This window comes from Callorhinus ursinus, unplaced genomic scaffold (genome assembly GCF_003265705.2).
Source record: "Callorhinus ursinus isolate GAN/ISIS: 27379988/994484 unplaced genomic scaffold, GSC_fseal_2.0 scaffold10, whole genome shotgun sequence".
Lineage (NCBI taxonomy): Eukaryota > Metazoa > Chordata > Mammalia > Carnivora > Otariidae > Callorhinus > Callorhinus ursinus.
In genome coordinates this window covers 72,941,762-72,956,542 of record NW_027397072.1, presented here as the reverse complement: position 1 = coordinate 72,956,542, position 14,781 = coordinate 72,941,762, and the positions used below count along the sequence as shown (strand labels likewise).

The window sequence follows — 14,781 nt, the reverse complement described above, 5'->3', positions numbered from 1 at the left end:
TATTTAGAATCATGTTATAAAAAATAATTGATTGTCATGACTATGATGCTAGAGACCTTCAAGAACTGTTGAACTGTTGATGGCTGTTGGTTGTTTAAGTTTGGCTGTCACCATGGTCATTTGGACAGTTTGTGACGATCTCCTGTATCATAGCATGGGCCGTCAATTGCCCCGAAAAATGCCATATGCTACCAGCATATTTCAGCTTCTGATCAGGTTGAAATACGTAGTGTCACCACTGACCTGACACAAGTTCAGCCAAAAGCAAAGAAACTTGAAACTTTAGTTGACTTGTGTAGTCTTAAAGAGAGATTTCTAATCTTTTTGAAATATTGAAAATAGGTCGAGGACCCTGTATTTCTGGGTATTGGAAATCACTGATATAGAACAATCTGTATTTGGAAATCGCTGATAAAGGAACAATCTCTGCCTTTTACAGATAAATATATTGATAGAGAATTGACTTTCCGAGGTCAGCATTTTTGGCTAATTTTACTGGTCTCCTGTGTGGTATAGTCAGTGAAAATACTGGTATGTGCAACTAATAGGTAGATATTTTCACAGGACATAGAAATTTAAGCATACCATTGATAGGATTATCACTTTGAACACCTTAATGATTATGTGTGTATAAATCCAGTGCCAAATTTCAAATTGAAAATCTCTTTTGATATGTTTATTTTTAGATATGACCCAGTGTCCTGAAAATAATTGGAAAAATAGGGAGGATACTTTATAGAAAACAAGATAATAATAATTGGAATATATTGTTATAAGCAGTTTTTTGTAAGAGAAAATTTTGTTAATAAAATTGGTCAGGGTTGGGTAATGCTTGTTTACTAGTAAAATTTTAAAGTACAGTCAACAGTTCTTAAAATTGTTCTTTATCTTTGTTAAGGCTTCTCCAGGTAATCTTTCTCAGTTTGAAGACATTCTCTTTGGTAACAATGATATGTCAGCTTCCATTGGTGTTGTGGGTGTTAAAATATCTACAGTTGATGGCCAAAGACAGGTCGGAGTTGGGTATGTTGACTCCATACAGCGGAAGCTAGGACTTTGTGAGTTCCCCGACAATGATCAGTTCTCCAATTTGGAGGCTCTCCTGATTCAGATTGGACCAAAGGAATGTGTTTTACCAGGAGGAGAGACTGCTGGAGACATGGGAAAACTGAGGCAGGTAAGGGAATCAAGTTAGTGATGGAGGAAAATCTAAGCCTAGGAAAGACTAATTAACATGATAGACACTGTTTTATTTAAAAAAAAAAAAACTTCAAAAGTCAATTTTTTATATCTAAATACAGTAACGTATTTTCAGGAAAATGTTGATGTTCATCTTTCACAGGAACTTTGTATCTTTTTTTTTTCCCTTAAAGATTATATTTACTTACTTGACAGAGAGAGAGGGAGAGCAGGAACACAAGCAGGGGGAGTAGGAGAGGGAGAAGCAGGCTTCCTGCCGGGCAGGGAGCCCAGTGTGGGGCTCAATCCCAGGACCCTGAGATCACAACCTGAGCCGAAGGCAGACGCGGAACAACTGAGCCACCAAGGCTCGCCAGGAACTTTGTATCTTTAAGAGGACGTTAGAACAGGCTGTTTATTGTTGAAGACTTGTTCTACTTCAGATCATTTCCCCCTCTCCTTCCTTCCTTCCTAAAAGAGTAACAGAATGTCATCTTAAGGGGATCACAACTGATAAAAAGTAATGCTTTCACAGTTGGGGGCGGGAGGTTATTCAGGTCTATTAAAAATCCACCAATTTATTACTTACTGTGTTTAGCATGGGTTTATCAAATAAGATGTAGGTCTTCAGGATTTTTTGATAGTTCAGGCGGGACGTGTAGCCTCTTATTTTACCAAGTCTTTTTAAAAAATTTGATTGTACTGATTGTGTGTGTGCTTTATTTAAGTATTTAAGGGATGTTGTATCCTCTAAGGATTCTTTTCTTTTTTGGGCCGCAAATGCCATACAGACTGCTTGGGAAAGAGCAAATCTGTGATGGGCATTGTTAGCATAGATGGTATCTAAGCAACATTCTGCAAGTATTACTCTGTTAAGAGTTTTTACTATTGGGACTATTTTTTGAAAGCTTTATGTGAACTTAATTTTAAATTTCCATGGAAACTTAGCTTATAGATTTTAAAAATACTTGTTTATATGTTACCAATGTCTTGCACATTGTATAACAATTTAATGTGGGTTAATAATTGGTGAAGCTGTTGCTACTGTATTTGTGGCATAGTTTTTTCTCATTTTTAACTCCTTTTCTTGAAGTAATTTAAATTATTTCTTGTAAAATAGGTTATTCAGAGAGGAGGAATTCTGATCACAGAAAGAAAAAGAGCTGACTTTTTTACAAAAGATATTTATCAGGACCTCAACCGGTTGTTGAAAGGCAAAAAGGGAGAACAGGTGAATAGTGCTGTCTTGCCAGAAATGGAGAATCAGGTATGTGCATTACAATACAAATTTACTCTTAAATTATGATCATGACTTGTAGAAGGCTGCTTGTTTCATCTCTCTCAAGGTCTAAACTGTGGATCGCTGATATTAATTAAGTTTATCATTACTGTGATGAAGCTTGTGAAAAATAAGGAAATGACTAGAAAAATTGAAACATAACCTTAAATATAATTAATTATATTTATGCAACATATATCCTTGGGGCAAGAAGAGTTTTATTGATTTCACAGGAAAGAGCCTGATTACTGTCATTTAAGTGGATGAGATAGCATAGTGGTTGTAGGGGGAAAAAAGACCTAGCACAGCAATTATAATGTATAAGTAGTGGGTTCCTTAATAAATTACTTCACCTTTATGACAGGCAGTTTCATTTTTTGTTAAATAGATAATTTTTGTTTTTTTTTTGAAGACTCTGCACTTTTTAAAAAATATGTATTTTATTTACTTATTTGTCAGAGAGAGAGAAAGTGCACAAGCAGGGGGAGCAGCAGGCAGAGGGAGAAGCCGGCTCCCCGCTGAGCAAGGAGCCAGATGCGGGGCTCGATCCCAGGACCCCGGGTTCATGACCTGAGCCAAATGCAGATGCTTAACCCACTGAACCACCTAGGCCACCCAGACATCCCTAGATCATAAATCTTAAAGGATTGTTGTGAAGATTAGGAAGTAATAAGGTTGGAAGTATATATAGTATGCATAGTGCATAATGAATACTACATTTTAACAGGTTGGCTAAAAAATTGGCACTGGTTATGTATGTTTAGTTGTAGAAGTGAATATGGAAGCAGTGTAATTTTTTATGGGATTTTTTACTGGTTGAAGTGTTTCTTTGTTCCAACCTTTGAGGTGAGTATGGCATGAGATGTATTTTTACATATTTAAAAAAATATTGGAAGCTCTTCACAGGATATTTGTGGGTCACTGATAAGTAAAATGAAAAATTCTATTGTATACTTAAACAAGACAGAACAAACTTTATAACTTAGAATTCTCAAAGTAGATTTCAAACTAGAATGAACTGGGACTGTTAAGATTATCATGATTTTGAGGTGATTGCCTGTCATAATAGTTTGATTCTTTTTTTTTTTAAGGATTTTATTTATTTATTTGACAAGAGACACAGCGAGAGAGGAAACACAAGCAGGGGGAGTGGGAGAGGGAGAAGCAGGCTCCCTGCTGGGGCTCGATTCCAGGACCCTGGGATCATAACCTGAACCGAAGGCAAGCGCTTTATGACTGAGCCACCCAGGCGCACTCTAGTTTGATTCTTATAAATTGAATAATTATTTTAATGTTTGTGTGTGTGATGTAATCAAAAGCCAGTATATATGAGTAGTAATACTGGTATTAGAAACTTAAATTCTTGAGGGTACTAAACGAGAAAAATATGCAGCCAAGAATACTTTATCTAGCTAGGCTGTCATTGAAAATAGAAGGAGAGATAAAAAGTTTCCAGGACACACAGAAACTAAAAGAATTTACAATCACCAAACCAACCCTGCAGAAAATATTGAAAGGGGTCCTCTAAGCAAAGGAGAGCCCAGAAGTAACATAGACCAGAAAGGAACAGAGACAATATATAGTAACTGTCACCTTACAGGCAGTACAATGGCACTAAATTCATATCTTTCAATAGTTACCCTGAATGTAAATGGGCTAAATCAAAAGATACAGGGTATCAGATTGGATAAAAAAGGAAGACCCATCAATATGCTGTCTGCAAGAGACTCATTTTAGAACAAAGACACTGCCAGATTGAAAGTGAGGGGTGGAAAACCATTTATCATGCTAATGGACATCAAAAGAAAGCTGGGGTGGCAAACCTTGTATCAGACAGATTATAAACCAAAGACTGTAATAAAAGATGAGGAAGAACACTATATCTTACTTAAAGGGTCTATCCAACAGTATCTAACAGTTGTAATTATTTACACCCCTAACAAGGGAGCAGCCAATTATATAAGCCAATTAATAACAAAATCAAAGAAACACATCAACAATAATACAATAATAGTAAGGAACTTTAATAATCCCCTCACTGAAATGGACAGATCATCTAAGCAAAAGATCAACAAGGAAATAAGGGCTTTAAATGACACACTGGACTAGATGGACTACATAGATATATTCAGAACATTCCAGAAGTGCCTGGGTGGCTCAGTCATGAAGCGTCTTCCTTCAGTTCAGGTCATGGTCCCAGGGTCCTGGAATCGAGCCCTGCATCGGGCTCCCTGCTCAGTGGAAAGCCTGTTTCTCCCTCTCCCTCTTCCCCTGCTTGTGTTCCCTCTCTGGCTGTGTCTCTCCTGTCAAATAAATAAATAAAATGGGTGGCTCAGTCGTTAAGCGTCTACTTTCGGCTCGGGTCATGATCCCAGGGTCCCGGGATCGAGCCCCACGTCAGGCTCCCTGCCCAGCGGGAAGCCTGCTTCTCCCTCTCCCACTCCCCCGCTTGTGTTCCCTCTCTCGCTGTGTCTCTCTCTCTCTGTCAAATAAATAAATAAAATCTTTAAAAAAATAACATTCCATAACAAAGCTACAGAATACACATTCTTCTCTAGTGCACGTGGAACATTTTCCAGAATAGATTACATCCTGGGTCACAAATCAGGTCTCAACTGGTACCAAAAGATTGGGATCATTCCCTGCATATTTTCAAACCACAGTGCTTTGAAACTCGAACTCAATCAGAGGAAAGTTGGAAAGAACTCAAATACATGAAGGTTAAAGAGCATCCTACTAAAGAGTGAATGGGTCAACGAGGAAATTGAAGAAGAATTAAAAAAAAATCTTGGAAACAAATGAAAATGAAAACAAAACTGGGGCACCTGGGTGGCTCAGTCGTTAAGCGTCTGCCTTCGGCTCAGGTCATGATCCCAGGGTCCTGGGATCGAGCCCCCATCGGGCTCCCAGGTCCAAGGGAAGCCTGCCTCTCCCTCTCCCATTCCCCCTGCTTGTGTTCCCTCTCTCACTGTGTCTCTTTCTGTCAAATAAAATCTTTAAAAAAAGAAAAAGCACAACTGTTCAGAAATCTTTGGGATGCAGCAAAGGTGGTACTAAGACAGAAGTATATACCAATACCAGCCTTTCTCAAGAAACAAGAAAGGTAATGTCTCAAATACACAACCTAAGCCTACACCAAAAGGAGCTGGAGAATGAATGGCAACGCCTAAACCCAGCAGGAGAAGAGAAATAATATCAGAGCAGAAATCAATGAAAGAGAAACCAAAAGAACAGTAGAACACATCAACGGAACTAGGAGCTGGCTCTTTGAAAGAATTGATAAGATTGATAAACCCCTGGCCAGACTTATCAGAAAGAAAAGAGAAAGGACCCAAATAAATAAAATCATGAATGAAAAAGGAGAGATCACAACCAATACTGAAGAAATACAATTATAAGAACATACGAGCAACTCTATACCAACAAATTAGACAATGTGGAAGAAATGGATATGTTCCTAGAGATGTATAACCTACCAAAACTGAACCAGGAAGAAATAGAAAACCTGAACAGACCCTTAACCAGCAAGGAAATTGAAGCAGTAATCAAAAATCTCCCAACAAACAAGAGCCCAGGGTCAGATGGCTTACCAGGGGAATTCTACCAAACATTTAAAGAAAAATTAATACCTATTCTTCTGAAACTGTTTCAAAAAATAGAAATGGAAGGAAAACTTGCAAACTCATTTTATGAGGCCAACATTGCCTTGATTCCAAAACCAGACAAAGACCCCACCAAAAAGAATTACAGACCAGTATCCCTGATGAACATGGATGCAAAAATTCTCACCAAGATACTAGCCAATAGGATCCAACAGTCCATTAAAAGGATTATTCACCATGACCAAGTGAGATTTATTCCTGGGCTGCAAGGTTGGTTCAACATCGCAAATTAATGTGATACACTACATTAATAAAAGAAAGGACAAGGGGTGCCTGGGTGCCTCAGTTGGTTAAGGAGCTGCCTTTGGCTCATGTCATGATCCTGGGGTCCTGGGATCAAGCCCCGCATCAGGCTCTCTGCTCAGCTGGGAGCCTGCTTCTCCCTCTGCCTGCCGCTCTGCCTACTTGTGCTTTTTCTCTCTGTTTCTCTGTCAAATAAATAAATAAAATCTTTAAAAAAAAAAAAAAAGGACAAGAACTATATGATCCTCTCAATAGATGCAGAAAATGCATTTGACAAAGTACAACATTCTTTCTTGATTAAAACTTCACAGTGTAGGGATAGAGGGTACATATCTCAATATCATAAAACCCACCTATGAAAAGCCCACAGTGAATATCATTCTCAGTGGGGAAAAACTGAGAGCTTTTCCCCTAAGATCAGGAGCATGGCAGGGATATCCACTATCACCACCATTGTTCAGCGTAGTACTAGAAGTCCTAACCTCAGCAGTCAAACAACAAAAAGAAGTAAAAGGCATCCGAATCAGCAAAGAAGTCAAACTCTCACTCTTCGCAGGTGGTATGATACTTTATGTGGAATACCCAAAAGACTCCACCCCAAAACTGCTAGAACTCATACAGGAATTCAGTAAAGTGGCAGGATATAAAATACATGCACAGAAATCAGTTGCATTTCTTTACACTAACAATGAGACAGAAGAAAGAGAAATTAAGGAGTTGATCCCATTTACAATTGCACCAAAAAACAAGATACGTAGGAATAAATCTAACCAAAGAGGCAAAGGATCTGTACTCAGAAAACTATAGAATACTCATGAAAGAAATTGAAGAAGACACAAAGAAATGGAAAAACATTCCATGCTCATGGATTGGAAGAAGAAATATCGTTAAAATGTCTATGCTACCTAGAGCAATCTACATATTCAATGGACTCTCTATCAAAATACCATCAGTTTTTTTCAGAGGTGGGACAAATGATCCTAAAATTTGTATGGAAGCAGAAAAGACCCCAAATAGCCAGAGGAATGTTGAAAATGAAATCCAAAGCTGGTGGCATCACAGTTCTGGACTTTAAGCTCTATTACAATGCTGTCATCATCAAGACATTATGGTATTGGCACAAACACAGACACACAGATCAGTGGAACAGAATAGAGAACCCAGAAATGGACTCTCAACTCTATGGTCAACTATCTTTGACAAAGCAGGAAAGAATATCCAGTGGAAAAAAGACAGTCTTTTCAACAAATGGCATTGGGAAAATTGGAGAGCCACGTGCAGAAGAATGAAACTGGACCATTTCCTTACACCATACACGAAAATAGACTCAAAGTGGATGAAAGACCTAAATGTGAGATAGGAATCCATCAAAATCCTTGAGTAGAATACAGGCAGCAACCTCTTCAACCTCGGCCGCAGCAACTTCTTCCTAGAAACATCCACAAAGGCAAGGGAAGCAAGGGCAAACATGAACTATTGAGACTTTAGCAAGATAAAAAGCTTTGCACAGCAAAGGAAACAGTCAACAAAACCAGAAGACAACCGACAGAATGGGGAGAGTTATTTGCAAATGACATATCAGATAAAGGACTAGTATCCAAAATCTATAAAGAACTTCTCGGGCGCCTGGGTGGCTCAGTTGGTTAAGCGACTGCCTTCGGCTCAGGTCATGATCCTGGAGTCCCGGGATCGAGTCCCATATCGGGCTCCCTGCTCAGCAGGGAGTCTGCTTCTCCCTCTGACCCTCTTCCCTCTCGTGCTCTCTATCTCTCATTCTCTCTCTCTCAAATAAATAAATAAAATCTTTAAAAAAAAAAAAAAGAACTTCTCAAACTCAACACCCCAAGAACAAATAATCCAATCAAGAAATGGGCAGAAGACATGACATTTCTGCACAGAAGACATCCAAATGGCCAACAGACACATGAAAAAGGGCTCAGCATCACTCGGCATCAGGGAAATACAAATCAAAACCACAATGAGATACCACCTCACACCAGTCAGAATGACAATCAGGAAGTTGCAGATGTTGATGAGGATGCAGAGAAAGGGGAACCCTCCTATGCTGTTGGTGGGAATGCAAGCTGGTGCAGCTACTCTAGAAAACAGTATGGAGGTTCCTCAAAAAGTTGAAAATAGAGCTATGCTACGACCTAGCGATTTCACTACAAGGTGTTTACCCCCAAGATACAAATGTAGTGATCCGAAGGGGCACCTGCACCCCAATGTTTAAAGCAGCGATGTCCACAATAGCCACACTATGGAAAGAGCCCAGATGTCCATCCACAGATGAATGGATATAGAAGATGTGGTGTGTACACACACACACACACACACACACACACACACACACACACACGGAATATTATGCAATCATCAAAAATGAAATCTTGCCATTTGCAATGACGTGGATGGAACTAGAGGGTATTCTGCTAAGCGAAATAAGTCAATCAGAGAAAGTCAATTATCATATGATCTCACTGATATGTGGAATTTGAGAAATAAGGCAGAGGATCACAGGGGAAGAGAGGAAGAAATGAAACAAGAAGAAACCAGAGAGGGAGACAAACCATAAGAGACTCTTAATCTCAGGAAACAAGCTGAGGGTTGCTGGAGTGGAGGTTGGTGGGAGAGATGGAGTAGCTGGGTGATAGACATTGGGGAGGACGTGTGTTGTGGTGAGTGCTGTGTTGTGTAAGACTGATGAATCACAGACCTGTCCCCCTGAAACAAATAATACTTTATATGTTAATAAATAATAATAATAAAAAAACCTTCCCTCTTGAAAATACCAAGAAGCTTTTAGGGTTACTGAAAAGTGTTTCTATCTGTGTGGTAACATCGTAGGAGGTTCTGACAGTCTTACACATTTGCTAGAGTTTGGCAAGGACACATAGATGACTGTTTTCAATTAGGGAAAATAGGTTACAATTTACAATCCAGTACCAAGTATATTTTATTTATTTTTTTGACAGAGAGTGAGCACAAGCAGGGGGAGAGGTAGAGGGAGAGAGACAGCGAGAAGCAGACTCTGCTGAGCAGGGAGACTGATGCGGGGTTGGATCCCAGGCCCCTGGGATCATGACCTGAGCTGAAGGCATTCCTTTAACTGACTGAGCCACCCAGGTGCTCTCAAGTATGTTTTAGTATGTAGGATTCATCTTTGGGCTCTCAGTTTGATGTCCTGAAACTTCTTATGTTATAGTAATAACATAGTTTATTTAAACATACTTATTTTCAAAAGATTTTATTTATTTTAATTTTTATTTATTTATTTATTTATTTTTAAAGATTTTGTTTATTTGACAGAGAGAGACACAGCGAGAGAGGGAACACAAGCAGGGGGAGTGGGAGAGGGAGAAGCAGGCTTCCCGCGGAGCGGGGAGCCCGATGTGGGACTCGATCCCAGGACCCTGGGATCATGACCTGAGCCGAAGGCAGACGCTTAACGACTGAGCCACCCAGGCGCCCCAGATTTTATTTATTTTAGAGAGCGGGCGCTTGAGTGGGGGGAGGGACAGAGGGAGAGGCAGAATCTCAAGCAGACTCCACACTAAGCACAGACCCCGTGTAGGGCCCTATCTCACGACCCTTAGCGAAAATTGAGAGTCATACACTTAACCGACTGAGCCACCCAGGCGCACTGAAACTTCTTATTAAATACACATGTAGGTAAGTGCATATATCACAAGTGTATAACTGAATTTTTTTTTAATTTTTCTTTTTAAATATTTTATTTATTTGACAGAGAGAGAACACAAGTAGAGTGGCAGGCAGATGGAGAGGGAGAAGCAGGCTCCCTGCTGAGCAGGGAGCCGGATGTGGGGCTCGATCCCAGGACCCCAGGATAATGACGTGAGCTGAAGGCAGCCGCTTAACCGACTGAGCCACCCAGGCGCCCCTAACTGAATTTTTGTAAATTGCAAGTACCCAAATAGCCAGCATCCATGAAACCAGATGGTACCAGCACTTCAAAGACCTTTTTTTATGCTAACTTACAATCATTACCCACCAGACGTAACCCTGGTTCTTAACTCTGACAGCACAGATTAGTTTGGCCTGTTTTTATAGTTTATATTAATGAATCATATAGTTTGTAGCCTTTTGTGCCTGGCTTCTTTTGTTTAGTATTATGTTTGTGAGATTTATCCATATTGTCGTGTGTCACTGCATTGTTGGTGCTTATATCTTTTTGTGCATTATACCATAGGGGTGAACATACCAAACTTGGTAGGCATTTGTGTCATTTCCACTTTTGGCTATTACAAATAGTGTTACTATTACAGTAAATTTTGACTTTCTAAAAATCATTTTCTTTTTTTTTATTTTTTTTTAAAGATTTTATTTATTTGAGAGAGAGAATGAGAGAGAGAGCACATAAGAGGAGGGAGGGTCAGAGGGAGAAGCAGACTCCCTGCTGAGCAGGGAGCCCGATGTGGGACTCGATCCCGGGACTCCAGGATCATGACCTGAGCCGAAGGCAGTCGCTTAACCAACTGAGCCACCCAGGCGCCCATTTATTTAAACTTTTCTGATTTTCTTGATTTGGATTGGGAAGGAACACCAAGGAAAATGATCACGTTTAGAATTTATTTCCATTTTGCCGTTTTTTTTGTTTTTGTTTTTTAATCTCTAGGATTTTAGTGATAGAATCTTTCCTTTTAAATTCTTCATCTTAGGTTGCAGCTTCAGCATTGTCTGCAGTAATCAAGTTTTTAGAACTCTTATCAGATGATTCAAACTTTGGACAGTTTGAACTGACTACTTTTGACTTCAGCCAGTACATGAAGTTGGATATTGCAGCAGTCAGAGCCCTTAACCTTTTCCAGGTAAAAAAAAAAAAAAAATACACGGTTAAAAATATTGAATGGTTATTATAAGATGTTTCCTTTATTATATACTGAAGAATACTATTAAGGAGCTTAAATATTTTGAAATATTATTATACTTAGAATAGATAAGCAGTTTTTAAAAATTTTTCTAGTTGCTATATAAATAGTATTTGTCTTAACTTTACGAATAGCTTTATTAATGGCAGTTTTTAAAAAAATTACATTTTAAGTTTTATGTATAAAACTAGTAATTATAAAGTGATTTTGGTTTGAGGAAAAATAACAGTGCAGAAAATACAGATTAAAAGGTTGGAAGTTTGATTTTTTAGGAAGAGCTTGTGGTGGTTTTTTTTTTTAAGAAAAAAAATTTATTTCTTTACACACATTTTGCTTTAATAGCCACCAAAAAGACTGTTTCATTTCCTCTAGTGGACCCTGTCTACCAATTATGTTGGCCTTCAACATATGGCCATGGCAACACATACTAATATATATTATGCATTTAAACATGCATACACACTTTCTAAAGCACCATAAGACACAAGCTAGGCTTTCACACAATTGGGAGCCTCTCACATGCTGTTTTCAAATGACCGTGGGATTGCTTTACTCAAGACTTTCAGTGGGCTTGGTCTGGCCATTAGTACCAGTTCTCCAGAGATGAGTTAGAATGACAAAATGGAACAGTATTTTTTTTTTTTAAGATTTTTATTTATTTATGTGAGAGAGAGACAGAGTGAGAGCTTGAGCACGAGCAGGAGAGGGGCAGAGGGAGGGAGAGAGAGAAATTGCAGCAGACTCCCCCTAAGCAGGGAGGCCGATGCAGGACTCGGTCCCAGGACCCTGAGCTCATGACCTTAGCTGAAGACAGACGCTTCACTGACTGAGCTACCCAGGCACCCCAAAATGGGACAGTATTTAAAGTGAGATCACCACACTGTGGAGGTCTTAAAAGAATGGAAATGGGAGGTGTTAGATTAAACATAAGATGGCATCTGGGAAGCCAACACTTGGACTGTGTGGATTCAAAATACTCAGGTGCTGCAGTATAGACTGCCATCCAGCTTGACAGTGACCCAGCTGAGGAAGGGGAACTTCTGTGCAGATTTCTCATTTAGTATTTACAGAATATTAAGTGTTCTTGTTTCCAGAATTCTTTAATTATTTTTCATGGCACAGTAAGGTTTTCACTAATGAGCATGCTATTCTTCCTATTTTGTTTGTTTGTTTGTTTGTTTGCTAGGGGTCTGTTGAAGATACTACTGGCTCTCAGTCTCTGGCTGCATTGCTGAATAAATGCAAAACCCCTCAAGGACAAAGACTGGTTAACCAGTGGATTAAGCAGCCTCTCATGGATAAGAACAGAATAGAAGAGAGGTATATTTTTCATGTCCACTTCTGTAAGCTTTGATAACTTCTCATTACTCCAGGATTATGCCACTGTAGTATGCAGATTTGCTCCTATATTTTAGTATCTGACTACACAGAGAGCTACCTACACAGTAATAGAGTAGTAATGATTTAGATTGATAGAATAACTTAGTTTATTAATTACTATTTTTTCCACTATAAAAAGGTAAGGTTTTATTATGAAAATGGATGGATAGTGCTTCAGAGCATGAACTTGGGAGCCTGGGTATCTTGGTTCAAATTATGGCCCTACCACTTACTAGCTGTGTCATCTTGGGCGAGTTACTTAACCTCAGTGTTGTAGTTCCTTCCTTTTAAAATGACAGTAATAACCTACTTCGTAAGAGTTATGAAGACTAGATGATTTAATATATATATTATAATGTATTTTGAAGAAGGTCCAGTACATAGGAAACAATTATTTTAGAAAGGATTTAAGGCAGCCTAAACATATATTTCAGAAAATCTCTAAAATTGAGGAAATGAAAGAAAAAGTTTTATAATCCTGCTACCCGAATATGATTAGCACTTGGGTATATTTTATTTTTATCTTTTCTTTTAGATATGAGTTTTAAGACTTTTCATTGAAGTATAATATCCATAAGAGCACAAATTCTAAGTGTGCAGCTTGGTGGGTTTTCACAAAGTGAACAACATCAGTGTAACAACAGTCAGATCAAGAAACAACATGACTAGCATCCCTAGTAACTCCCCTGGATTCTTCTGCTAGTTACTACCCCATCTCATTTCAAAAGTGATTACTGTCTTCTTAACATTTATAGATTAATTAGTTTTACCCATTTTTGAACTTTATTTTTAAGATTTTAAGACAGTGCGTGGGGCACCTGGGTGGCTCAGTTGGTTAAGTGACTGCCTTTGGGTCAGATTTTAAGACAGTGAGTGCATGGGGCACCTGGGTGGCTCAGTTGGTTAACTGACTGCCTTTGGGTCATCTCTTTTCATGATCCTGGTGTCCTGGGATCGAGTCCCACATTGAGCTCCCAGCTCAGCAGGGAGCCTGCTTCTCTGACCCTCTCCCCTCTAGTGCTGTTTCTCTCTCTCTCTCTCTCTCTCTCCCCCTCCCTCCCTCAAATAAATAAATAAATAAAATAAAATAAAAATATTTTAAGACACTGAGTGCATGGGGGTGTGGAGAGCGGCAGAGGGAGAAGGGAGAGAGCATCCCAAACAGGCTGCACTAAGCATGGAGCCAGACACTGGGCTTGATTCAAGACCCTGAGATCATGACCTGAGCTTGAAACCAGGAGTCGGATGCTTAGCCAACTGAGCCACCCAGGCGCTCCATGAACTTTATATAAATGGAGTCATTTTATATGGTTCACTCTTACATTAGTCCTTTTTTTCAAAAATCATAGTTGGAGGGGTGCCTGGATGCTGTGGGTGAATTCTGTTAAGGAGAGCAAAGATTTCTCTTTCTTCTGTTTTCATTAGAGCAGAGGTAGGGACAGATGTGACTAGATACTTGAGTTTGGTGCATACATCTTATGAAGGATAATAGCCTTGTTGATAACTTCAGCAATAATGACGGAAATGGGATTACCTTTAGATTATTGTCAAGCTATTAGAAGGCGGAGGTGATAAGACTGGTATCTACTTTGTGCCTGCCTGGCAGTTTGCTAAGCATCTCGAATTCATCAGCTGTAATGTGGTGGAGATTGGATTTAAAGCCAGGCTGGCCTGACTACAGAGCCCAGGTGCTTAATTAATTGCTGCACTGTATTTATTACTTCTATCAGTACTATTTAATTTGATCCTAATTGGACTACTAGAAATGGAACATATTATTTTGACTTTTATTTAAGTTACATCCATGGAATGGCTGTATCTGTTGTCATGCTGTTTCCATTCACTAAAACCTATTTGCACTGAGACTACAGATACTTTTTATTTTTAGCTAATGGCTTAAATACTTTCGTCTTCAATGAGAATGGTAAGTTATTGTTACTACCTTTTAGGGGCGAGTATCAAGGTAATTTCTTCTTTTTTGTACTTCATTAACAATCAAATTAGAAATTATAATAAGAACTCTGTCCACCTTTTGATTCATTGCTTCCAAGAGAGCAAGATGGTTCCTTTCTGGAGTCATTTAAAAAAAAAATTGGCGGGTGCCTGGGTGGCTCAGTTGGTTAAGCGACTGCCTTCGGCTCAGGTCATG

The 14,781-nt window shown here is 39.1% G+C and overlaps 1 protein-coding gene across 1 annotated transcript in view; it reads left to right on the top strand.

Annotated features, from left to right (window-relative positions):
• Positions 1 to 14,781, top strand: part of MSH2 (mutS homolog 2) — a 75,318-nt gene that overhangs the window by 12,573 nt on the left and 47,964 nt on the right. The window contains exons 3-6 of the mRNA XM_025868871.2: positions 899 to 1,177; positions 2,300 to 2,446; positions 11,043 to 11,192; positions 12,439 to 12,572. Of these exons, the coding sequence (XP_025724656.1) occupies positions 899 to 1,177; positions 2,300 to 2,446; positions 11,043 to 11,192; positions 12,439 to 12,572 (710 nt within the window). The remainder of the gene's footprint in view (positions 1 to 898; positions 1,178 to 2,299; positions 2,447 to 11,042; positions 11,193 to 12,438; positions 12,573 to 14,781) is intronic.